Below are 27,713 nucleotides of genomic sequence, written 5' to 3'. Positions count from 1 at the left end.
CCTGTACACATATTTATGCCTCACAACTTCCTGTCATATCTTCTACTCAACATAGCAAAAGAAACAGGAAAGTGAGGTTCTGACGACGGAGAAACAAGGTAGGGTAATTTATGTAAAAATATGACAAACTCGCAATGGGAGAAAGGAACTCATAAATTATACTCAACCAGATGGACTCAAAGGTGATAGGAAGGCAGCAAAAGGCTATAACCGGAGACAGAACTTTGTGTCACTTGATCCTTGCAGGGCTCCCGTGGACAGGAAGCATACTACTAGATGAGATCTCTACATATGGGCAATCTTAAGGGTGCGTAGCCATTAATATCTGCGGCCAGTATATATTGGGTCTTTTTCTTTCTTCTGCTGGTTTCTGTAAGGCTATGTTAATGGATGGACTCCATTGGCTTATAATGGGCTCCATCAAAGTGATAGCAAGAACACAGCTGCATGCTGCACTATACTTGACATTAACTCTTTCCAATCCACGGTCTGACGTCTTCTTACATGCTGATTGAAGCTAGTACAACTCCAATGTCAGAAGATGTCTGACAGGGTATTCTTACCGTCTATAGCCAGCCACTCCGCTGTCGGAGCCTCTCTGGCGCACACACTGGCTTTAGCCAGCAGATGGCACCGTTGTATAACAGCAAAAAGAGAAAGCCTCTTAGGAAAGAAACCCTGATTCCAAAACTGGATTGGAAAGGGTTAAGGGTGGTTTCACACGGGCAAGAAAATCAAGTGATTTTTGCACAATGTAAGAGTCAGTAAAAAAGCAGATTATGAAACCAATGATTTACAATGATTTTCTTCCCATGTTTTCATGATGTTGTGAGAGCAAAAAATCGTGGCATGCTCTCTTTCTGCATTGTGTGATTTTTTAATTTTTTTTTATCTCCCATGTTTCCCTATGGAGCCTCTGTTTTATCACATTGCAATGCAAAAACTTGCGTTGTGACGTAATTTTAAGATTGAAAAAGTTCCATTGACTTTCGCTTAAAAAAAAAATCGCGGCAGCGATGATTTTGCGAGAAAAGGCAGCACTGATGCTCAAAAATTGTGGGAAAAGTGACACGATTTTCTCGTGGCAAAATCACAGTCACCCATGTGGAACTAGCCTAAAAGTGACAGAAACCCTGGCAGAACCCCTGATGGAAGATCTAATCTCAGAGCCTAAATGTACATTATGTTTCTCCAGACTTGCAGTGTTTTCAGGGCCCAACCAGTCACATATCTACTCCTGCTGCTTCCCAGTCACAAGACACAGAGTGCAGCTGCACCCCCCCCCCCTCATCGCAAACTGCTATTTAATATTTTACATTTGTCTCGATTTTTCATAGATGTGGAGATTTTTGAAAATTTACGGAGAACTTGCAGGGAGTGAATGAGGAACAGCGGACTACTGGAATTCGACGATTCCCCAAATAAGATATTTTCCCAAGTCTAATATATTTAGGCCGGTTTCACATCTGCAGGAGGTTACATCACAGTTCCGGTTCAAAGTACCGGAAGAAAAATCCCTGCATGCAGTGCTTTTTCTTCTGTCCAAAAGCCGGGCAGCTGAGCAGAAAGCGGATGGACTCCATTGTAGTCAATGGGGTCTGCCTGCGCTGTTGTTGGGTCCATCCCCGGGTGGAACAGTTTAGCCATGGGGATTCCCCTTTCCTGCTCCCCAAACGGGGGAGAGAATTGGAATCCCTAACACTATCCCTATGTTTAAGGTATGAATAAGGTTGAGAAGGGAAGTGTTTTATTGGGTTCTAAACGCTAGAACAAGGGACACAATCTGAAATTAGTTGGCGGAAGATCATAAGCAGGAAATATTGTTTTACTGAAAGAGTAGTAGATGCTTGGAATTATAGAAGGGAAGAAAAAAATGGCAGCCCGTTAGTACTCACCTCTCCCAGGATCCCAGAGTCAAGGGGCTGCTAAGTTTAATATTTTCCTCTATGGAGGGCTGAATATTTCACATTCCTTACTATTAAGATAAGATTTTGACATTAGTGTAAACTTCATGATTCTAGAACTTTTAGTTTAGTCAAACCTATTTTATACTAATGTAGCAGACTGAAGCTACCTAATTAGAGATGAGCGAGCATACTCGGTAAGGCGATATACTCCAGAGAGCATTGCCTTTTTCGAGTACCTGCTGGCTCGTCCCTGAAGATACCTGCTGGGTCGAGCCTGCAGGTACTCGAAAAAGGCAATGCTCTCTCTCGAGTATATCGCCTTACCGAGTATGCTCGCTCATCTCTATACCTAATAAGACGGTCGTATTCATACACATACACTGCAATACTACATTATTACAGCTACTGAGTGATCATTTCTACATGTTTTTTTTATAAAGTATCTACAGTCTGTATAACAAGGGATTGTTGAGAAATGAATGAAAAGACTCCTGAAACATGGAATGTTGGGGACAGAAGTCGGGGAACATGGGGCAAATTTAACGACCTCCGAACTAATCCCGTGCCCATGAAAGAGAAGCGTAGATTAAGGTCAGTGAATCATGTTAAGGTATCCTGTATAAACATGATCTAATTGTATATGATGTCTGTAAGGATGAACATGTGAGTAATAAAGCTGGCTGGACACAAGACGACAGCACTAGACTCCATCTATAGCAGTAGTCTTTCTCAGGTACTAGCAATGTCTACAAGTGCTCATGTCCAGGACTCACAATAGGACCGAATTATGTAACAACTGGACAGTCAAATGAACAATATGTAGCACATATCTACACCAGTAGGTGATAAGAATGCAAGAATAGGAACTCACCAATTGGGTTTATTCACATGGGCGATTTTAATGTCTGAGTTTGAAACTGACACGACTCGGACAGAACTTGGACCTCAATATGTGTATTCACACGTGCAATTTTTTTGGGGGGGCATAGACTGATAGTCCTTGTAAAAAGAAAAAAATCGCAGCATGTCCTATTCTGGTGCAATTTTTGGACTAGAATTGCCCATTCAAGTCAAAAAACGTAAGGTATTCACACGGTATGTGAGTGCATTCCATTTATTTTTCATGCACTCATTGACTTCAATGGGAGTTTTAAATGACATCAGGTTTTTGTGGTCCGTAAAAACCAACATGTTATGTCGAGCCCTTCGAGGAGATGGCACTACTCCTCAAAAGCCCATTAATTGACAACATGTCTCTGTCACCAATATCGTAATTTTGCTCAGTAGTAGAAAATTTACGTGAAAAAAAACCGCACAATCACGAATATTTTGCAGCGTACCACTTCCCTCAGAAAGCACTGCTGCAACCCCAACTTCTGAGGCATCAACCTCAACCATGAAAGGTCTGGATGAGTCTGGTTGAACTAGAACTGGAACCATCGCAAAAAATCTCTTCAAGGCTTGAAAAGACTGTATCGCCCTTGGGGACCACAATCGAAAATCCTCTAGTACGTTTTCGATAGTAATTGGTAAACCCCAGGGAACTTTTGAAGAGCTTTCACATTTTCTATTATGGATGCATGGGTGCATGGTTTAGAAACAGGTATAGTATAATGGGTGCGTGCTTTACAATCAGGTATAGTATAATGGGTGCGTGCTTTACAATCAGGTATAGTATAATGGGTGCGTGCTTTACAAACAGGTATAGTATAATGGGTGCATGCTTTACAATCAGGTACAGTATAATGGGTGCGTGCTTTACAAACAGGTATAGTATAATGGGTGCATGCTTTACAATCAGGTATAGTATAATGGGTGCGTGCTTTACAAACAGGTATAGTATAATGGGTGCATGCTTTACAAACAGGTATAGTATAATGGGTGCGTGCTTTACAAACAGGTATAGTATAATGGGTGCATGCTTTACAATCAGGTATAGTATAATGGGTGCGTGCTTTACAATCAGGTATAGTATAATGGGTGCGTGCTTTACAAACAGGTATAGTATAATGGGTGCATGCTTTACAATCAGGTATAGTATAATGGGTGCGTGCTTTACAATCAGGTATAGTATAATGGGTGCGTGCTTTACAATCAGGTATAGTATAATGGGTGCATGCTTTACAATCAGGTATAGTATAATGGGTGCGTGCTTTACAAACAGGTATAGTATAATGGGTGCATGCTTTACAATCAGGTATAGTATAATGGGTGCGTGCTTTACAAACAGGTATAGTATAATGGGTGCATGCTTTACAATCAGGTATAGTATAATGGGTGCATGGTTTAGAAACAGGTATAGTATAATGGGTGCATGCTTTACAATCAGGTATAGTATAATGGGTGCGTGCTTTACAATCAGGTATAGTATAATGGGTGCGTGCTTTACAATCAGGTACAGTATAATGGGTGCGTGCTTTACAAACAGGTATAGTATAATGGGTGCGTGCTTTACAAACAGGTATAGTATAATGGGTGCATGCTTTACAAACAGGTATAGTATAATGGGTGCGTGCTTTACAATCAGGTATAGTATAATGGGTGCGTGCTTTACAAACAGGTATAGTATAATGGGTGCATGCTTTACAATCAGGTATAGTATAATGGGTGCGTGCTTTACAAACAGGTATAGTATAATGGGTGCATGCTTTACAATCAGGTATAGTATAATGGGTGCGTGCTTTACAATCAGGTATAGTATAATGGGTGCATGCTTTACAAACAGGTATAGTATAATGGGTGCATGCTTTACAATCAGGTATAGTATAATGGGTGCGTGCTTTACAATCAGGTATAGTATAATGGGTGCGTGCTTTACAAACAGGTATAGTATAATGGGTACATGCTTTACAATCAGGTATAGTATAATGGGTGCATGCTTTACAATCAGGTATAGTATAATGGGTGCGTGCTTTACAATCAGGTATAGTATAATGGGTGCGTGCTTTACAAACAGGTATAGTATAATGGGTGCGTGCTTTACAATCAGGTATAGTATAATGGGTACATGCTTTACAAACAGGTATAGTATAATGGGTGCATGCTTTACAATCAGGTATAGTATAATGGGTGCGTGCTTTACAAACAGGTATAGTATAATGGGTACATGCTTTACAATCAGGTATAGTATAATGGGTGCATGCTTTACAATCAGGTATAGTATAATGGGTGCGTGCTTTACAAACAGGTATAGTATAATGGGTGCGTGCTTTACAAACAGGTATAGTATAATGGGTGCATGCTTTACAATCAGGTATAGTATAATGGGTGCGTGCTTTACAATCAGGTATAGTATAATGGGTGCGTGCTTTACAAACAGGTATAGTATAATGGGTACATGCTTTACAATCAGGTATAGTATAATGGGTGCATGCTTTACAATCAGGTACAGTATAATGGGTGCGTGCTTTGCTTTTACAGAGAAGTAAGGCAGTCTGAAGGCTATAATACTGGTTTCTGGAATCCGTGGACTCGGAAGAAATGCATATGTTTGTGGCCAGCTTGGGGCAAGGGGGAACAAGTCTTCTCGTCCTTAAAATTGTGGGAGAAAACGCTCATTGCTATCAGAGGTGAGAGTCAAAAAAAAATGTCAACCAGGCCCGCTCGGGTCATTGGGCATATGGCTTCTTGCAGGTAGCCTGAGGATGCTACATCAGGTAGTGGTGTCATACATGGTGTGCTTTAGACTTGGTGAAGAATGTGTGTATGTATTCCAAGATATGAAAACCAATTAAACCATAAAATATGCTTTCATGTGGACTCACTTGTCAATATGATCTACCCAGACCTGTGTTAGTACAAACTGAATTCACTATGGGACAGACATTACAATCTTTGTATGTTTTCTTCTGCCCTTACAGCCAGGTTTGGCTCCAGTATCAGCTCCTATTTTCTGTTCCTTCGTTTCCTGGTGTTCCTGAACTTCGCTTCATTCATCCTGACTACTTGTTTGATTATTATTCCCACCGTGGTTCTCAATAAGACGAGACACGACCGCAGCTATCTAGGTATGTATATAATCGTGCAGTATGGTTAGTAAATGTGTTCATGGAGAATATGTCTGTTCTTGGTCTCCACAACCCTTGTCTTACCACGTTCCAAATTGTTCTGACTAGTGCCATGTGGAAACTCGTCAGCCTTTCTAAGCCCATCCTTGCAGAATCCTCTACTAGATGTGTTTACCGGAGAAGTGAGTAATTGCTGATGTCTATTGTATACTCTTCTAACCAGTGATTTCCATGAGTGGTCCACTTTTTCGTGTTGTAGGTGTGATACATCAGTTACCATTATTTGGTTCCCAGAGTTGCATATGCTGGGTTATAATTGGTCACCAAAGTAAAACCTGATTGGGTTTCTTGCTCCAGTTGGTCTAATGGTCACATTTTAGGTTGAAGTCTGGAACACCTTGGATGACGCAGTGACATGTAATGGGTCATTGCATCCTCTTTATAGTTTTAGATACAAACACAAGGTTGATCACTGGAGTTTTCTTGTAACGTAGCGGGCATTCTACTAAGTGATGGGTTCTCGACTCAAGCACTGCAACAGATTCAATCTTCTGATGCGTACACCTTAAATATAGTTCTGTAAATTGGCTTTCACATGTAATATATTTACTTTTTGCTTGGCCACATTTCAGGGCTTCATGCAGGACACCTTCCTCTTCTATGGACATTACACTGATGTGATGGAGCATAAAGATAACTTCCATGTCCGGCTGTCATACCTGCTGACCCCCTTCCTCTTCCTATTAATCTGTAGCCTCGCCCTCTTACAATGGTAGGAACGTGTCACTGCTTAGTTTTGCCCTATTAACACAGACAAGCTCATTTATGCTGCTTACTCAGAACCAGCTTCCATAGTATTTAGGACATTGCTTTGGGCCCCAATTGCATGCAGTCACCAATGTTGCGTGACACATCACGGCTCATTCACACATGTGCTATGGATTCCGTTTTCCTGCTCCTTTATGGGAGCACGAAAATTGAATTGAACCCAAGTGATCTGTCTCATTATGAAACCAAATGGACCCCATTGACTATAATGGTGTCCATTCAGTTTTTGTCTGACTGTTCAGTGATTTCCCAAACGAAATAAGGCTGTGCTATGTTGTCTACTCCAAAATCAGTAACAGAGGCTCCAAATGCAAGCTCCTAAGCTAATGTGAACAGAGTCTTAGGCCTCTTTTACATGAGCGTTATTTTGACGCAGAATAGGCACATCAAATAATGGCGTCTGAAAGAACCTATGGATTTCTATGGATTCTTTCAAATGAACGATTTTTTGATGTGCAAAGATTTCTCTCTGTCAAAGGATAGGAAAAGTCCTATCTTTTGACGGCACAACACCAGAGGCTCCCATAGACTTCTATGGGAGTCAGACGGCAAAGGGAGCGGCATACATGTGAATACTAGCTGCGATGTGTTTACGGCTTCTATTCGTTCATGCGGTTTAACGCTCCGATAGCTGCAATAGTTTAGCATGGCAATATGAGTATTAGGGTGCATTCAGATGACCGTATATCGGCTAGGTTTTCATGCCGAGCCGATATACAGCATCCCTCTCTGCAGGGGGAGGAGGCTGGAAGAGCTAGGAGCAGTGCTCTGAGCTCCCGCCCCCTCTCTGCCTCCTCTCCGCACCTCTGCACTATTTTCATTGAGGAGAGGCGGGGCGGAGGTGAAGCTAATTCACGGAACTTAGCCCCGCCCCCGTTCCACCTCCTCTCATTGCAAATAGTGCAGAGGGGCGGAGAAGGGGCGGAAGCTCAGAGCACTGCTCCCGTCTCTTCCAGGCTCCCCCCTTGCAGAGAGAGATGCCGTATATCGGCTGGGTGTGAAAACCCAGCCGATATACAGTCGTCTGAATGCACCCTTAAACTGACGCTCATGTGAAAGAGTTCTTAGATAGTTAAATAAAATTAAAAGGGCAATTTGTTTGGACTAAAACCAGATTTTTAAGAAATAAGGTTAATTTTTGTGAAGCTCAGTCACTTTCTGGGTCATCAAAATGATGCTTTCCCAGTAGAGAACGACACTGTTAGATCCCTTTAAAAAACCTATTTAGGAGTTTGTGGGGTAATGGGGGGAGGATCACCTATAGCTTTTCCACGTTGAATCAACAAAGCCAATCCTGTCATACCAATTGGGAAACGAGCATTCAACGAACGATAACCATGAATTGTGATAATCACGTGTCATTGGGAACCAGAGATATAGAAAGCGCTTGTCTAGATTAGGTTGTCTTCACATGGGCAAATGCTCTATAGGTCCCTGAAAATCTGACTTACATTGCACTCGATTTTTCAGTGTTTTTTACTGCAATTGCAATGCAAATGTTTTTCACACACAAGAAAAAATTGCATGTGCTTCCAATAGTTAAAATGCGGTAATAATAAAACACATCACACTCGCATGCAAATCGCATGACATTCAATTTTCTTTTCACGCTCCCATACGAAAGATTGGGTGATTCTTGCACAAGAATTGCCCCCCAAAAATAGGGCATGCTGTGATTTTTTGATCTTGGACTCTCGGTCCGAAAGAAAAATCTCTGATGTGTTTTTACCCGTTGACATTGATGGGTTCTTTTCACATGTGAGCTCTGTCCTTCTCGCAGTTGGCAAGAACTCGCACACGAAAACCATTCCGAGGATACACCCTCAGGCATAGTTTACCTGAATCAAGTCTACAGTATGTCTATGCATAAAGTGCTGATGCGATGGCATTTTGAGTAAATTATCCAATTTTTGGCACTGTCTATAAAAAAGATAGCAGAGTGCTGGAGAGAGTATAAAGAACGGCAACCAAATTAATGTGAGGTTTGGAAGATCTTAGCTATGAAGAAAAATTGCCAAACCTTAATTCATCCTATTACTGTAGAGATGAGGAAGCTGATGAGTGACGTGACATTTCATAGAAACATATAACTGTTGCCTATAACAACCAGTGCCATAAGTTCTTCTTTCTGCGGACCTCAGAATATTGCCAGCAGGGTTCTGGAAGGAATGCTTTCTCCTATGGAATATTGGGTCTATGACTTTTTCTCATCCCCGTATGTGACTCTGTATATTGCTGGATTTAATATATAAGAGCATGGAATAAACATAAAGCACCTCTACATAAGGCTGTATTCACACGGCTGATGTTCCTATACAAATTCCGTCTGATTCTGAGATGGACAGAACTCATATGGGGAAAAATCCCATTTATTTGAATGAGTTAATTCATACAAGCGATTTTTCTCTCAGACCCATAGTCTGAGTTTGAAAAGTTGCGGCATGTCCTATTTTTGTACAATTCACCCATTACTCTCTATGAGAGCATTAAAACAAACACATCATAATCGCATGCCATGCGATTTGCATGCGAATGCAAATAAGGAAGATGGAACAATGCCTCTGCAGCACCACCTACTGGATGGCAGCATTCCATCTTCCTTATTTGCATGTTACCCAGAGGAGCATGCATGGTCTTATAAGTCTCCTTGCTCAACTTCTAGGTGCTCTCCTTAAGGGGAGATGATACCCCTCCCGCCTCACATCGCAGGCCTCTCATTAGCCAAGCCAGAATCCTACTGCACACTGATGAGGGGCAAACATCCCGAAACAGCTGTCAGTGTATGGATTCTGGCTTTCAATTCCCAATCTTTGTTAAGACCTGTAAAAAAGGGTTGTACATTGATTTAAAGGAATGCTGTCATCCAATAGGTGGTGCTGCAGAGGCATAGTTCCATCTTCACTATTTGCATATTACCCAGAGGAGCATGAATGGCCTCTAATTCTTCTTACTCACCTTCTAGGTGCTCTCCTCAAGAATAGACAATACCCCACCCGACTTGCATGTGAATGTAATGCATTTTTAACCAGCTGCAACTCCAATGCACCCCAACACGTTACTATAATATAGTATAAATATATACATATATAGTATAAAAAAGGATGCAAAGGCACAGTGTCTTTTTTTCGGGGGTGGGCTTATACTTACCTGGTCCGCAGCGTCCGGGTCCCTCGCACTGCCGGTCTCCGGCGCTGCGGCAGCCTGCCGTGTCCTTTGCTCTGACATATCACTCTCTTTCTAGTGACGGGGCTTTGAATACCCCATCTTTAGCAAGCGAGTGCTGTTATTGGCTCACGAGTGCCATTGCTCACCCAATCAGAGCTGGCTCTTGTTGAACCAATCACAGCCATTCAGGGATGTCATTCACTGAATGGCTGTACATAATTGAGCGCTGGCTCTGATTGGCTGGTGCTTGATCCAATCACAGCACTCGCTTGTGGGAGGCCGGATATTCAAAGCCCCGTCACCAGAAAGAGAGTGATACATCAGAGCAAAGGACACGGCAGCCTGCCGCAGCGCAAGGGACTTAGGCACAGCGGACCAGGTGAGTATTGATTTTTTTTTCATGTAGTTTAGCTAGGGCTTATTTTCAGAGGAGGGCTTATATTTCAAGCCTCCCCCAAAATGAGGTAAGGCTTATTATCGGGGTAGGGCTTATTTTCTGAGAAACGCTATAGTGTGTGGAAATCTCAAAAATACAGAGCAAACACATGAAAATCTCACAGAAAATAGTCAGTGTTTCACTATAATCGCACTTGCCTGTGTGAATACAGCTGTAGTATAATGTTCTATTCTGGGGTATGCCAACACTTTCTAGGGCTGTGCTTCACTATCATATCTGTCATAACCTTTCTTACTGGCAGTACAGTGAAGGGAATAACGCAGAGGCGAGTGCGCAGCCGACAGTACAGGACCTCCATCAGCAGCAAAGTCTTCTCCGGTTGGGACTTCTGTGTGAGAGGAACGGTGACATCTAAGCTCAAGCAGAAGAGTTTCAGTAATGATGTCAAGGTTTGTTAGCCTCTCTGTCACTTAGTCTTACATCCACAATGTTGCATCTGCAGTAATATCTTCCCTTCTCTTAGTCTGATTTGGCAGAGGAGCGTTGGTATTGGTTAACAGCTCAACAATCTTTTGGTAAAAGAGTTCGCATTCTTGCTTTGCGTGTTTTTCTCAACTGTATCATCCTAGCTCTGATGGCTGGAGGCTTTTTCTCAATATACCTTGCGACTAGCGTATCTCAAGACTATCAAGAGGTGAGTTCAAGATGTGAGTTCACATACCGACCCTCTTCCTGTAGAGCTTCATGTTCTTTAACTCCAATTTGTTCCCCAGAGATCAGGTGATCCAATCTTCAGCTTGGTGACTCAGTATCTTGTCCCTATTGTCCTCTCCTTGGTTCTCCTGATCTTGCCATATTTCTTCATGCTCCTAGTAAAATATGAGGGCCGGTCACCAAGTGCAGAGATAACCTTAACTCTGATCAGGTGAATGACCATTATTAAAGTGTTCTTCTTGCTTTTAACCACTAGCCCCTTCCCACTTCATATTATATCTTGCACTGGTTTCCTCACTTTGTTCATTTTTCACTTCTCGCTCTATCCCTTTTGCTGAATATATTATCTTCTTACTCCACTTTTAGTTGAATTTCTTTTAGAGCATGTCACAAAATACTCATTGGTGGGAGTAAAGGCCCATTTACACACAAAGACAATCTTTCAAACGATTGAAAGATTAACAGTTTTAGCGATTGTTTTGCATAAAGTGTTAATGGACACTAATGTCCATTAACACTTTATCAGCTTCATTTGCATGTAAAAGGGCCTCCGGGAGCTGTTTGCAGAGCCCAGCATTTGGGCTGGGCTCTGCACACATCTCCATTGTTCTCGCACAGGCTGCCAGCAGAATACAATGTAATCTCTTACCCCCATGCAGAACACAGCATGCGGCCCCTGTTATCTCTTTCCAACTGAACAATGTATTTTAAGCTCACCTTAAAATCATCATTCAGCCAAAAAGTGAACTATGGCAGTGTTTACACTCAGCGATTATTGCTCATATGCCATCGTTTGAAGGAATTTTGAGCGATAATCGTTGTATGTTAATGGACCTTAAGAGCAGTGGGGTCCCTAAGTACCTGCCACCAGTGGCGAACAAGCTCCACACCCATAGTAGCCCTTTACTTTAATAAAGAGAAACCATGCATTTCAAGGGCTGTTATTACCTGCCACCATTGTAGAACATGCATGCACATAAAGCCCACTTGCTACTGGATCAACACCCCACCAAACACTGTTTTACCACTTTAAATCCCCCTTCCTCTTCTAACATTTCTAAAGGTACCTTTACACAGGCTGATAGTTGCCTGAATAATTCCTCAAATGAGCGATTCAGTGCGCCTGTTGATCCGTGTATGCACGGCCCTGGCAGGGCACTCAGTGAGAAGTCACTTAGTTGTCACCAGTCATTCCATTTTAGCTCACTGAAACGGAATGACTGCTGAGCGGCTTCTTGTGTTACCGGGAGTCGCTCAATCTATGAATGACTCCTGTTTACTGTGAATGGAGGTGGGCGGCCGTAATGATCCCCGACCCGCTCCGCCTCCATTCATTTGTAAAGCACTGGAGCGAAAGTCGATGGTATAGCTGTCGGATGCTTATATGTCTGACTATTGTACCGTGTAAAGGTACCCTTAGCTTTTCAAACATGGTATCTGCTCAGTAAATGAGTGAATCAGAATGCTAATGACATTCTTTCTATCCGCTGTCTTTTTTGTCTCTACACTCCAATGTTATTTTTATTGCTTTGTTACCTTGTTACTATTATGAACCTACCTAGTTCTTCACATGCCTATCTCTACCAAATCTTTTCAGCTTTGTGCATATTAATATCCTGATTTATGTACACCTTCCAGGGGTGTCATTGTTCAAGAGACCTCAATCGGCCTTTGCCTACCTAAGGGTCCTTTTAGATGAGCTCATTTATCAATATCATTCACTTAGGCTCGATTTAAACACTAATCGTTCCATCTAAAGACAATGTTACTCTGGCTTGTTACTCTATATACCACTTCCACAGATATTCAAAACAATGAATGGGATTGAAGTATCAGTTGGTGTTGTTACACTGTGCCGCTTACAATGGCTGGTAACCAACAAGTGACCCGGAGTGACTTCTCATTCCTTTCATTTTGTCATCTTGACTTGAGATAGACTGTTTCCCCATGCTAGCTCCGCTGAGCATTTCATCCCTTTAAGGGCTCAGTCACACGGGCGTTTTTTCGTGTGATTTTTTTTTTGTGCGCAAAACTGATGCGCACAAAAAAATCGTGTGACCGAAGCCAGCGTCACGGCTAAAAAAAAACGCTGCTAGCAGCGTTTATCAGCCCAGAGGGCTTGGTCACACAAGCGCTGCCCGCTATCCTCTGCCACAGCTGTGGCAGAGGAGAACGATGTTCGCCCATTGAATTCAATGGAGCCGGCAATACAGCCGGCTCCATTGAAAGCAGTGGGCTGCCGGCAAGCTCTGTATTAATTTTCGGGGAAGGACTTCAAATATAAGCCCTTCCCTGAAAACCATCCAAAAAAAGTGTAAAAAATAAAAAAATATATATACTCACCTTTTTGCAGCTGCCAGAGATCAGCCGCGTCCAGCTGGCTGTTCTCCTGAACTGCTTTTTGTAGTATTCAGCAGGTGGGGATTTAAAATCCCCGCCTGCTGAATGGGCTGCCTCTGATTGGTCACAGCCCTCAGCCAATCAGAGGCAGCTCTCACTCACCCATTCATGAATTCATGAATAGGTGAGTGAGTTCTGCCTCTGATTGGCTGAGCGCTGTGACCAATCAGAGGCAGCTCTCAGCTATTGAATGACAACTGAGAGCTGCCTCTGATTGGTCACAGTGGTCAGCCAATCAGGGCCCGTGTGACTGAGCCCTAAGGAAGCATTCAGTCGCGCTCAACATTCTCGGGCCAACTCGCATTGCACAGGACACGAAAATAGATCATTCCATATATACTCCATCTCACAGCATCGCTGTAAGAGAAAAATCACCCATTTGAATAGATCTATTGAAAATAATGGGTCCTATTTTCGTACGAGTTTTGGGCCTCTTGCTACGCACAAAACTCACACGATTTATGGCCAGTGTAAATGCATCCTAACTCTACTCTTTCACAATCCTGATTTTCATCTGGGATGACCTCAGACCACCTGTGCAGCTGAAAGGCATCTGATGATACACAGTCACCCCTTATTCTCCAAGGGTCCACCTTGCCACCTTTATAGGTCCTTAAGTCTGCCCACCTAGAAATTCCTTTATCTTGGTTGCTGTATTATGAACTCTCCACCTTTTAAGCATTCTTGCCATCGAGCCTAATTTTGTGTCTATAAAATGCCATTTGGGAATCTATTAGAGTTGAGCGAACGTACTCTGCCGAGCTTGATGCTCGTTCGAGTATCAGCGTACTCGATGGTGCTCGTTACTCGAACGAGCATCACGCCGTGTTTGACCCCGCCCCAGTTTTTGGCTCCTCCCTGCTATGACGTGCCTGTTTTGGCCGCGACGCATTGCGTGCGTCAATGGCAAAATTTTTGGCTGGTAGGCAGGCGGGGGGGGGGGGGGAGGAGAGAGAGAGGGATACTTACCTACTGGTATAGGTCCTCTGACCTTCTTCATTCCAGATACCTCTTGATCCCTGAGGTCTGATGGTCTGCTGAGTGAGTGGTAGGGAGACATTTGCAACCCCATTGCTCTCCATCTGTTAATCAAGCCTGCATCTTTTCAGTCAATGTTGTCTGACAACTTCATCAAAAAGTGTGCCTTGCAGCATTTCTTCAGCTGTGGTCAGCGTGTAGACCTGCCTTTCTTCTTGACACTCTTGCTTGGCTTCATCAGATAATACTGATGCATGCTACACGCTCCAGTTACTGGACTTAATATTTTGCTCACACGGTATTATCCTTGTGTGTTGTTACATTGAAACCTCAATAAAAGTGGTTTAAACAAAACTTTTCCTTGCCTAGGTGTGTATTTCTCAGGCTTGGAACCCTGGGGATTTTCTTACTTTCTCTTGGTCAAAAGATTCTGTGCTTAGGAGGTTCCAAGGCACCATGTGAGATTTGTGGCTACAATATGCAATTGCAGGTGAGGGTCAATGTCTGAGTGTTTGTCAGAGTACCTCTGGGTCTGCTACGTCTTTCATACGAACTGGCAAAACTGTGGCGGAACTCGGAAACAGCGGACATAACTCACGGACAGACATAACACAGTGACTGAAAAACGCCCAAAACACGACCAAGCATACCCACATGCATAAACAGATGTAAATGGATACGATGCAAGGTATTGGTTCATATTTTGGCCTCTCGAGGGTCCTCATTGTCTCACGGGTTCCTACTCTAACGAGATAACTTCCACATGAAACCTGCCTGCATGCAAGGTGATTGTCCCGACAGCGACGGCCCCACATTGGAACCTTGGGACCTACCTAGATCTAGATGACAAACAAAACACGGCAGGGAGGAACTCAGCTAACACGCAAGGGATTTGCATACAACACCGAACAACATGCACCCAGAACAGGACTCTGCACCTCATGTCCGGCATTCTGCACAGACACGCAGGAACATGACACTGTTTACGCTGAACAAGTAGAGGAAAGCCCAGCAGCCTCTAGCCGAGGAGCTGGTATATATGAGCAGCAGACCGGTGGTGATTGGCTGGCTGGAGCAATCCACACCCAGCCAGCTCAATCAACCTCCACCTGTGGGGCTGTGCTGCTGGAAACCTAGGTAGAACAACAGATCCCAGCAGCTCACCCTAACAGGGTCATCAGTAGCCTCCAACCTCATCAGCATGAATAGCAACAGGCAATGTCACAACAGCCACAGGGCTGGTCACAGCTGCAACACCACTGGATTTCGTTGTAATTTTCCACTATTGTTCCTTTTCAATTAAGAAATTTCACAAGGAGATACATCTTGGGAAGTACATTCTTTAAGTGCTAATACACAATGAAAGAACGCAAGCTAAGCACATTAGCACAAAGTGCAATGCCTATATAATGTTTGTCCAATGTCTTTGTTTGAAATTGTATGTAAGTGAATGGACCAGACACAGCCAATAGGTAAGAGTGATGATGTTCATCGGGCAAACTTAAAATCACACCCCCTTTTTTTTTTTCAATCTCGTACAATCCCCTTAGATCTGCTTTTTGTCTACACAGTGCTGGGAGACATCGGTTGGGCAAGAGTTTTACAAGTTGTCCATATTTCACTTTCTTAAAGTGTTAGCAGAGTTCTTGTTCCTACAATTGCCTCGCAGGTAAGTTTGGAGCAGCCTAATAGTTTTGTGTATTTATTGGGCAGATGTACTAATACTGTCTAAGAGATACTGTAAAGACTAGACAGCCCAGAAATGTGTTAAATTCACTAGAGTAGCTCCTGCTGAGGGATACTTTTGGTTCATCTTTAACACTATTGTGTAAGTTTATGCCATGTATTGCTTAACTTTAGTTTGCACTAAACTTTTTGGTGTATGGTGTTGCATTGTAAGCCATCTCACTTCCCATTAAACCATGCGCCTGCGCATGCAATAAGCCACATCCCCATTGTCAAAAACGCCTAATTAATGTGGTGCAAGATGTGTAAGCCAGTTTTTTAGTGCAAAGGGAACCAGAATTTTGGTTCATTTAGCTTAGTAAATCTGCCCCATTGTACTCTGCTTCTGCAATAATTATTCTTAGGACCTTGTAATGCCTGTAGGCATGCGACCACTGAGTTAATGTCATGATCATATGGTCACATTTGTGTTTCCAGGCACGATTATTGTGCCAACCGCTTGTTAGGTTGAGAGGCTGGCACGGTAATTGTTAGATGTAAACACGGGCCGTGCAAAAACGATCAACAATAAATTGTTGATCAGATCTTTTATGCAGACCTAAAAATCATCGTTGGTCTGCCACTGCATCAGCCTATGTAAACAGGCAGTCGTTTATCTATGCATAACTGCCTGTTCACTGTGAAGCAGGTGGGCAGGCTGGAATGAACCCCGGTCCTCTCCACCTGCATTCAGTTAGTGGATCATCAATCCTTTGTAAAAGCATAGTTAGCGCCTGACAGTCATCCCGTCTAAAAAGGTCTTTACTCATCGAATTACGATTACTAGTTCTCACCGTCTTTTACTTCCTTCCTTCTCATTCATCAGTTTCCTGGTTTCCCGATTCCAGTGTCGTGTCATCCGCTGGCTTGGAAAGGAAAAATTCGAGCTATCCCAGAATGTGCTGGATACGGTGTATAGTCAGACATTGGTGTGGGGAGGAATGTTCTATGCCCCATTACTGCCACTGCTCAACCTCATCTTCTTTTTCATCACCTTCTACATTAAAAAGGTCAGTTAGCAAAACCTGGCTATATTAAAGGCTTTCACCGCCCTCATCCACAAAGCTCTCCATAGCACAGTGCCGACCTACATTGCTTCCTCATCTCAATCCACCACCCAGCCCGCGCCCTCTGCTCCACTAACAAAATCAGATTAAGTGCGCCTTTAACCCGAACCTTTCATTCCCACCTTTAAGACTTCTCCAGAGCAGCACTAATCCTCTGGAACGTGCTACCCAAATTATCCGGGCAATCCAGGACTCACAAAACTTCAGGTGTGCTCTAAAAACACACCTCTTCAGGGAGGCATACCCTATTCCCTAAACCAAACCCCTCTGTACTCCACCTGATAACATGCTCCCTGACCTAGTGACTGCAGTCCCTGCTATCCGTAATCAACCGCCCCCTGCAGTCACACCGATTCCACCACCACACAGCTTAATTCTGACCATTGTCTATGTGTATAGCATCCCTCACTCTCCACCTCGCCATACCGCACCCATCTTCAGCCCCTTTACCTTCTGTATCACCCCATTATCTGTAGTATGTAAGCTCGTTGGAGCAGGACCCTCAGCCCTACTGTCTCCATCAATTGATTTCTCTTCCCCTGTATTGTAAGCGCTGCAGAATATGTTGGCGCTATATAAATAAAGATTATTATTATTTTCATGCAGTGTATGGTGTCAGAATCCTTGACGATAGTTAATACTTCTCACATGTTGTTGTTTCATTCTTTCAGTTTTCTCTGTACCATTTGTGTGACGTGTCCCAAAAATTATTTCGAGAATCCACCCTGAGAATCCTGTTTCATTTTGTCCTGCTCCTAGGCCTGATGACTGTCTTTCTGCCATTATGTTACCTGTTGACAAGGTAAGTGAGCAAGCAGTATCTAGGTAGAGGCCATAGGTGATGGGGATCGCTGAAGACACATCTTAGGGTACTTTTACACAGAACAATAGGGCTGGGTTCATTCGGGACGGATTTGCAGCAAAAATTCCGTGCGTAATTTCTGTGCGGCAAATCCGCCCGCGGCTCCTAATCCCGGGATTAGCCAGCCATGTAGACGAGATTTTGCAAAAAACTCGTTAACACGGGGCTGCCAATCCGTTTTTTTTTCTGTTGTGGCCTCTCTCCTCTCTATGGGGATTTTGTGGCCTCCTTTAGGCTTATTTTATTTATTAAATAAAATAAGCTTAAGGCCTCCTTAACACGTGCGACACAGCATCGCAGCAAGAAAATTGCAGCAATATTGCATCATTGGTCCGTGTGATATCGCTGCATCTTCTCGCGGCAATACCGCAATTTTAAAAAGTATACTTTACCCAGGAGCGCTGTCCGGGGCTCTGCTGCAGCTTCCTCCTGGTCCACGGCACTGGTCTTCTTCATCTGTTCTGGCCAGGGATTGAAAAATCCCCGCCTCCTGGAAGTGCTGGCTGTGATTGGCTGACGCTTATCCAATTAGAGCCAGCGCTCGATGAATGGTTGTGATTGTCAGCCAATCACAGCCAGCGTTTCCAGGAGGCAGGGATTTTTCAATCCCCGGCCAGAAGAGATGAAGAGGAATAGTGCCGGGAACCAAGGAGAAGATGCGGCCAGGCGGACAAAGGTGATGTATACAGTTTTTTTATTTTTTCCTGCAGCTAGGGCTTAGGTTATGGCTTTGACAGTAGGATTTCCTACTGTCAAAGTTGCATCGCACCGCACGAAAATCGCATTTTCGTGCGAAACAATACAACAGAGAGGAAGGCTCCATAGGAAAGCATGGGCTACAAAACCTCAAGAATCGCGGGCATATCACCCGCAAGGTTTTTGTGTTGGGATGTCACATACTACAAACCATTGCATGTGTGAATTAACCAATAGGAAAGCATGGGCTTCACATACATGAGATTTATAGCATTGTAGCAACGCGACAAAATCGCGCAACTTTGTTGCCCGTGTGAACGAGGCCTAAAGGAGGCTTATTTATTATATTTCACCATATCCGGTGAATTTCATAAGGCGCTTCCATTAGTCTGGGAACAGAAACTTTTTAGATTGTGACTAATCTTTTTCTTGTGTTTTTTCTGAATTTCAAACCCTGTCAGTGCTCGCCCATCTCACTCCTGCGGCTTATTTACTGACTACAGTACCACATGGGAGGCTCTGCAGAACACTACCCGCTCAGCACTGCCCCCTGTAGCCTTGACTGTCCTCGCACATTTGACGTCAGACATTGCTGCTTACTGTCTGCTGTTAATCCTTAGGTAAGACTAGTAGCGTTGTATCTAGTAGGATGCATTTATTGTCATGTCATGTGTTATCTGTGTCTACTATAAGCAATAATATCCTCTGAAGCTGATCATTACGAATACTGATAATCACTACTTATAACATGCTTTGTCTTTCTGCCTCATATATTATGTCCTTTAGTATATATCATCTGATTTTGTAGCTTGCACTAGCCATTAATTTACACCAATGCATTCTATTTCATCCACTATCAGAGTTTGCCTCCATAGTGACATTACCATGCTTATGGCTTTGTAGGTTACTCCCCTGTCCAGCCATGGGTGAAGCAATCCCACTTGTTTAAAGGGTTATTCCCATTTGAGTTAATAACAGCTGGGATGGTAGTACTCGTCTGGATGAAGCAACCAGAGATGTCCGGGATTGGGAAAACAGCTGAGCTGGCCATTCTACGCTCTCTCTATAACTCCCATAGAAGAGAATGGTATCACAAAAACAGCATAGCATAGCAAGTTAGGCTGTTCCCGGTTATCCCTGGTCACGACATACAGACGGGGATTCCCAACAGAGCCGTTTCTGACATATTGGGGTGATAGGTCTTGGATAAATTCATTAATACCTTGGTTGACTAATATGTTTTTTTGGCTTCGCAGTCTTGTGCTCACTTGCTATGTCTCTCGCGTTCGCCAAAATGAGCTAGACGTGGAGCAGCTCAAAGACCACTTGTCCAAAGTAAGTAAGATCAGATACAAATGTGATTCAGTAATACGTGATGTCTATACTGGTATACACCCACCCAAACCCATGCTTCTGAGGTACAACCTAGATCATTACCACAGCGGAATCCGACCCTGCCCACGGCTGAGGACCCTGTGTACCTGTTTGGGTTTTTTGTTTTTTTTTCTTCTGCGGATGTGTGTGGAAGTACCGACCGGCGCGCCGGCACACATGCGCAGTAGAGTTTTAGTCGTTTTTCAAACTCCTGCTTTGCCGCGGAATTAAATTGTGGACAGGCCACGGATTGAATGGCTTTCATTGACTTCACTGGAAGTTGTCCGCATCGGATCCGCACTAAGTGGTCCGCAAAACAAATCCAAATGCTTTAATTCAGCTGCGGATGCCCATCATTCCCTACAGGCAGCTTGAATTGTGGATCTTCCGCGCGGGTGCCACGAATCAAATCCTGCAGTGGACAGTGGGCCTAAGGGTGGGTTCTTATATATTTACACCATGAAATCCTCCGCAAAATCAACATTTTACATGTGAGCCCTATACACTTGTATGGGCTGTGTATGAAACGCTGTGAATACACAGTACTGAGCACACGGCGCATATCCGTTTGCATGTGATTCGCGAGTATGCGCAGTGCCATACGTGGTCTCTGACGGCTCTCTGCCAGCGGAGACTATGGGTACAACATTTACCCGTACGCCCATTGACATGAGTCCTTAGAAATGAATAGAGAAGAAAACATTACCTCCAGAGCTGATGGCTTTACACTGACATCTCTGGGCTCAGACAAGGCACTTAGGGCTCTCCAATATTACTGCCCTTTACCGTATACCGTAGGCAGCTGTATCACACGCATGTGTATTTTACATGTTCTATATGTTTAATGTTATACAAATATAACATATAGTAAAAGGCAATCTGTCGGCTCGAACACGCAGGCAGCATGTTATAGAGCAGAAGGGACCAAGCAGTTTGATATATAGTTTTATGAGAAATGATTCAATATATCTCGTATTATATTCATTTACATCTCTGCTCATTCTGAGCTTAGAGGTCCAGTGGGTGGAGCTATCAGTGACTGACCCTGTACAGCCATACACAGCTGTCAGTCACTGATAGCTCCGCCCATTGGACTGTTCAGCTAAGAGCGTGCAGAGGGTTAAATGAATAAAACACAAGTTGCACTGAATCTTTTCACACAAAACTATACTGTTTATCAATCTGCTCAGCTCCGCCTGCAGACTGAACAGCATGCTCAAGCTCAAAGCAAAAAAATACAGTAAGTATAATCATACTAAAAGTGGCATAAATCTGCATATTTTGACACAAGCCACAAAACAGCTGGTCTTAATATATTCCCCCAATATTTTTTTTTAGAGTTTTTACTAAAACAAAATTGCCTTAAAAACAAAATTAGCTAATTCTTTAACCCCTCCCCTTAAAGACCACCCACACACCTTTTTACGGCATATGTCAAGGGACTCCATTCCGATGCATATGTCTTTTTTATGGTTCTGCATCAGAAGCCTGGCATGAGTCTCCCAGAGAATGTTATCACTTTTTCTATTCCACATGCTGAACGCCGCAAAAATGAAATTCAAAAAACAAATGCAAATTTTTTTCCCCCAATTCCTCCAAAAATGAATAATAGCTATGCATTATTCAGTACTATATGTATGACAAAATGATGCCATTAAAGGGGTTTTCCGGGGAAAATATGATTGATGCCCTATCCTAAGTAGAGATGAGCGAGTATACTCGCTAAGGCACATTACTTGAGCGAGTAGTGCCTTAGCCGAGTATCTCCCTGCTCGTCTCTAAAGATTCGAGGGCCGGTGCGGGTGACAGGTGAGTTATGGTGGTGAGCAGGGAGGAGCCGGGGGGAGAGAGGGAGAGAGTGATCTCCCCTCCGTTCCACCCGCTCTCCCCCGCCGCTCCCCGCCGGCCCCCGAATCTTTAGAGACGAGCAGGGAGATACTCGGTTAAGGCACTACTCGCTCGAGTAATGTGCCTTAGCGAGTATACTCGCTCATCTCTAATCCTAAGGGATAGGCCATCAATTGTTGATTGGCCGGGGTCTTCCGCTTTGGATCCCAATCAGCTGATTTTGCACCTGCTAACAGCGCCACAAATACACAATGACTCCTGGGTAGTGGCTGGCGCATGTAATTGCCAAAAAAGCTCTCATTGAAATCAATGGGTTAAGGAGTCAAGCAAATGAAATATTTCAGGTCATTTCAGCTGATTGTAGGAAAGGTGGGTCAGAAATGGTTTATGTTAACCTCTAGCCAACCTGGCCATTTCATGCTTGAAGAACATATTAACCCCTTAATGACGCGGGCATTTTTCTTTTTCCATTTTCGTTTTTTCCTCCCCCCTTTAAAAAAATCATAACTCCTTTATTTATCCATCCACGTCGCTGTATGAGGGCTTGTTTTTTGCAGGACGAGTTGTATTTTTCAATGGTGCTATTTAAAGTACCATATAATGTACTGAAAAACTTTTAAAAAATTCTAAGTGGAGTAAAATGAAAAAAAAAACGACATTTTGCCATCTTTTAGTGCGTCTTGCTTCTACGGCGCACAAATGGCAACAAAAACGACATGATAACTTTATTCTATGGGTCGGTACGATTACTACGATGCCAAACTTGTATAGTTTTTTTTTTACTATACTCCTCTTTTTTTTTTTTTAAAGACATAAAATTTTTTTCAATTATTTTCTGCGGTCATTTTGTGCGCGCAATAACTTTTTTATTTTTCCGTCGACGTAGTTGAGCAAGGTTTCATTTTTTTGCGGGATGTCCTGTAGTTTCTGATAGTACCGTTTTGGAATACATACGACTTTTTGATCGCTTTTTATTGCGTTTTTTCTGGGAGACAGGGTAACTAAAAAAATGCATTTCTGGCATTCTTCATTTCTTTTTTCGAACGACGTTCACCGTGCGGGAAAAATTATGTGGTACTTTGATAGTTCGGACTTTTACGGACGCGGTGATACCAAATACATATTTTTAATTTATTATTTAGATTTTTTAATAATAGATATGGCAAAAGGGGGGTGATTTAAACTTTTACAACTTTTTTTTTTTTCAATTAAAAAAAAACTTTATTGATTTTTTTTTTTACTTTACTTTGAAGTCCCCCTGGGGGACTTTAAGATGCAATGCTTTGATCGCTCCTGCAGTATGACGTAATGCTATAGCATTACGTCATATTGCTTTTTGACAGGCAGCCTATGAAGCCACCCCACGGGGACGGCTTGATAGGCAGTCTGCTAAGGCAGCCCTGGGGCCTTTCATTAGGCCCCCGGCTGCCATGACACATGCACGGCTCTCCCGATCTCACCGCGGGGGGGGCCGTGCGGGACCCCCGAACATCGTTCGGGGGCATTTAAATGGTTAATAGCCGCGATCGGCCGCGCGGCCGCTCGCGGCTATTGCCCGCGGATGTCAGCTGTTATAAACAGCTGACGCCCGCACTGTATGAAGAGAGGTTGCATCGCAACCTCTCTTCATACATACCCCGACGCTCCATGACGTACCAGGTACGTCATTGGTCGTTAAGGGGTTAAAGCTATTGGTAACAGAGTTCATGTATCTAAAGTCATTTTCTTATTTTAGCAAATAGAAGATAAAGAATTCCTGGTGCGAAGGCTGAGAGAAGAACAAGACATTCCGAGTAATATGGTTGACCACTAACCAACATTCGACCTGCCGAAGAATGACTGGAAAACCCTATTTTTAATTGTTGTGAAATAAAAGACTTTGTTACTGAGCCTCATTGCATCTTCATGGCTTTTCCTGTAGCACTCGGAGGCCGGACAAGTAACCACAGTGACCAACAGCAAAATCTGGGAATCCGCTCCACTCCGCCATAAACATTATCAGACTTTAAAGGGGTTCTGTCACTAAAAAAAGAAAAATGCTCTACTTATCTATTCCTCCCCATCAGTCTACTTACCAGATCTTCACCTCCCTTATCTTCTCCTGGCTCCTGCAGTCCGGGGGTCACTTCACCTCCAGCTGCCTGATTCTGCTCCTTCCTGTGAGGTTACGTACGTTAGGTTGGCAGTCTGTACGGTTACGGCACAGTTCACAGGCCAGCAGGAGGACCGCCTATCTTCTTCAGAGATTGCTCATGCGAGCTGTCTCTGAAATAGATTACAATTCCTTCCTAGGCAGTGAAGCTACAGCACAGGGATGTGACCTTCACTGACCCAGCAGGAAGGAGTTTGTGATGAGCAGCCTTCATAACAAGCTGGGCCCAGTCTGCAGTGAGCTGACCTGGGGCACTGAAGAAGCTCAACCAGGAGAAGATGGGATAAGGAGACAGATAGGGAAGGGATAGGTAAGTTTAGATATTTTTTTTTAATGACAAAACCCCTTTAAGAAATGGAATTATTGTTGTCATCCTTTTTTCCCATCATATCCTCATTACTTTACTCGCACAGGAATACTAACCACCCTTCAGCTGTAAAAAATACTGATGGTGGAGCCCTATGATTTTGCTACCCTAATGGAGACGGCTGAGATTGCAGTTTTGACAAGATTGAAACTTTTTTGTTGTCACAAAAAGGCAAAAAAAGAACATCAAAGTGGATGTATGGTAGAGATTAGATATTTCTTCCAAGAAAGATACTCTTATTTCCCCAACGTCAGGCTGGTCTACTTCTGGTGGGCCCTGCTTCTGGCATAGTAAAAAGGCCCAGTCATTTGTGTTTATTGCTTTGGGTTATCTCATATGTAACCTATTAAAGGTCCCGCTAGTTTCACCTATTCTCCCACAATGTTTTGATCCAAAGGACAGCAAAATTTCTTAGGAGGTTGAAGCCAATTTTGCTCATTTTAGGGGAATAATTCCTTCAAAATTCCATATATAGAAATCAGAATACATTCCTGGACCTCATCAAGCATATTTCATGTGGCATGCCAATTACCTACCCATACCTTGGTTCACACTCTATCTTCATCCATTTTGGTTTACGGTAAAGCTTAATGGGGTTTTCCGTGGACACACTTTTTTTTCCCCAAACTACTTCAGCCTGCTCTAGTAATATAACAGAAGATTGCCTGCAACATTTGTTCCACCCCTGCTGGTCTTCACTTCCTGGAGGGGAGGGATGACTATACCACACCAAGTCATGTGACTGCTGCAGCTACTCCCCGGCTGAAGGAAGACGATGATTGGCTGCAGCGGTCACGTGACCCTTGTGTTGGTTGATGTCATTGCCAGTTCTCTGCACTCAGACCCATAGTCACCAGACTCCAGCAAAACGAAAGCTGTGGGGGGAGAGAGAAAGGTAAGTATATCTTCTGTTATATGACTAAAACAGGCTGAGCCAGTTTGGGCAAAAAGAAAGTGTCTCTGGATATTTCCATTAATGTGTAACCATCATTTCAGGTTTTCTCCATAAATCAACTGTACAAGTGGTGATAAAAAAAAACTTCATTACACTATATAACCTGTCAGAGAAATATGCTTTTCTCCTGATTCCTCTCCCTGCCTTCTACACTGATCACTCACTCTCAATTTAATGGTACAATTCTTCTTCAGTGAGACAGAGATGAAGGTGGATTGTCCTCTTCACTAAGGGATCAGGTTACAGTTGTTGTCCATAGAAGTCTATGAAAGGAAAGGGGGAGTAAGGAGCAGTTGAAAAGTAAGAGACTCACAGACACACAAAGACACTTTCTGCTTCTAGTCACTGTTCTGATAGTTCACCCTAGTGCTGGATTCACAGTAACACTGCCTAGTACTGCTGTATAATGTCATCTTTGCTATTGCTTCGATGTGTGTGAGAGGCAGGAGAGCAGGATCTCTTCTTGTCTGTGTGCTGTGTATGAGAGGTGAAGATCTGGTAAGAAGACTACCAGGGAGAAATAGGTAAGTACAAAAGTTTTTTTTTTAATGACAGAACCCCTTTAAATCCAGATTGACACAGGCATATATGCAGAAAATAGAACCCATTGTTTTCAATAGGTTCGTTCTCATGCGTGCGCAATTGAACATGGCCCTTCATCAAAAATGCAAATACCCTTAGGTTCGTGTGAATTCGGGATTCAAAACAGTGGATTAAATGGTGCCATTAAGGGGAGCGTCACATGTAGATATATTTGCATGTGCAATACGCAGTGAATAGAAACCATTAATTTCAGTGGATGCATTCACATGGACCTATTTTGCATGCTCATTTTGGCCACTCAAAAAAAGATAGAACATGTTCTATTTTTCAGCATATTTGCGCACCGAAGTTCCCTATAAAAGTCAAAAGGGGGGAGGGGGCAAATGCATGCACAAAACGCAAGGAGATACATGAAACACTGTGTAATTGCACTGAAGAAAGAACACATCTGGGACTCATTAGCTATTTTAATCAGTGCTTTTGTTTGTCACATGCTAATGAACATGCCTAGTGGGCAGAAAAAGTACAGTAAAATACGCCAACGTGCACGCAAAAGAGCTTCATTCATAGCGCAAAAACGTTGAGCCAAAGCATACACAAAAAACAAGTCCTCATATGGCTATGTCAACATAAAAATAAAAAGTTATGACTTTTTCAAAATGGGGATGAAAGACCAAAAAAGTCACCTCCAAAAATGACAATTTTGTAAAAAAACATTGTGGTTTTGCCACAGTTATAAAAAATTTTGACAAAAAAACTTAGAACCAATTATCAAGTAATCTATCTAACCATTGTGGCTCGATAAGACAGTAAGGGGGGCAATAAAAAAAAAAGCGTTTAAACTACTAAAACAAGAAGGCAGTGAAGAAGCGCTAAAATCATACAGGGAAAAAAAAAAGGATGCAAAGAAAAGATCAAAATTGCTAAGGAGGAGGCAGAAAGACTGATTGCCAAAGAGAGCAAAAACAACCTGAAACTATTCTTCAATTATATTAACAGTAAAAGGATTTGCACTGAGAGCACTGGCCCTTTAACAAATAATGCAGGAGAAATCATTGAAGATGATGGAGGGAAGGCAAATCTATTAAATAGTTTCTTTTCAAGTGCATTCACAAACGAAAAGGAAAGGCCACACAAAATGCAGGAAAGTAAAATGAACCCATCGCAAAATATCTCATACCTAGCACAGGAGGAAGTGCTGAACTGGTTAAAGAGGATTAAAATCGATAAATCGCCAGGCCCAGATGGAATACATCTTTTTCTAATATTTATGGACACCATTAACCTCTTAAGGACCAGGTTGTTTTTTACCTTAAGGACCGGACACTTTATAGGGATTTTACCCATGTGGCGGTTTTGCTGCTCCATTTTTTTTCCTTTAGCTACGAAAATTATTTTTTCTGCGTTTTTTTTTTCGTGACATATAGGACTATTTTTTAAATATCTTTTTCACTGACTTTTTTCCGTTTTTTAGTTTTATTGGGGGTAAAATGCTAAAAAAAAGATTTTTTTAACATTTATAGTTTTTTTTTAAATTATTTTTATATTTACGCTAAAATAAAGTATGGAAATGGGTTCCTCTATTTATTTCGGACATTTTGATATATAGTATGTATGGTTTTGGTTTACAGGGCGCATACCGCAACGGTTTTTGTTGGCGTTACTTTGTGTTATTCTCTTTCTTATGTATGTATTGTTGTTTTATTCTGTTGTTTTGTCTTACTTATG

General features: G+C 42.8%; 1 protein-coding gene across 2 annotated transcripts; it reads left to right on the top strand.

Annotated features, from left to right (window-relative positions):
- Positions 1 to 39: 39 nt before the first annotated feature.
- LOC136588168 (transmembrane channel-like protein 8) lies at positions 40 to 23,857 on the top strand. 2 transcript variants are annotated; one of them, XM_066587181.1, is made up of 16 exons: positions 40 to 98; positions 2,348 to 2,498; positions 5,328 to 5,476; positions 5,768 to 5,914; positions 6,023 to 6,096; positions 6,547 to 6,686; positions 10,606 to 10,753; positions 10,828 to 10,998; positions 11,078 to 11,229; positions 14,766 to 14,886; positions 15,968 to 16,065; positions 16,948 to 17,131; positions 17,860 to 17,990; positions 19,208 to 19,366; positions 20,003 to 20,081; positions 23,704 to 23,857. In XM_066587181.1, the coding sequence occupies exons 2-16, from the start codon at positions 2,383 to 2,385 to the stop codon at positions 23,779 to 23,781; spliced, it is 1,947 nt and encodes a 648-aa protein (XP_066443278.1). In that variant the 5' UTR covers positions 40 to 98; positions 2,348 to 2,382; the 3' UTR covers positions 23,782 to 23,857. The 2 variants fall into 2 exon arrangements, with proteins under 2 accessions (XP_066443278.1, XP_066443279.1); XM_066587182.1 differs by lacking the exon at positions 40 to 98 and adding an exon at positions 244 to 307.
- The last annotated feature ends 3,856 nt before the right edge of the window (positions 23,858 to 27,713 follow it).

This window comes from Eleutherodactylus coqui, chromosome 13 (genome assembly GCF_035609145.1).
Source record: "Eleutherodactylus coqui strain aEleCoq1 chromosome 13, aEleCoq1.hap1, whole genome shotgun sequence".
Taxonomy (NCBI): Eukaryota; Metazoa; Chordata; class Amphibia; order Anura; family Eleutherodactylidae; genus Eleutherodactylus; species Eleutherodactylus coqui.
Note: the sequence above shows the minus strand (reverse complement) of the source record. Positions and strands in the feature narration are given on the sequence as shown.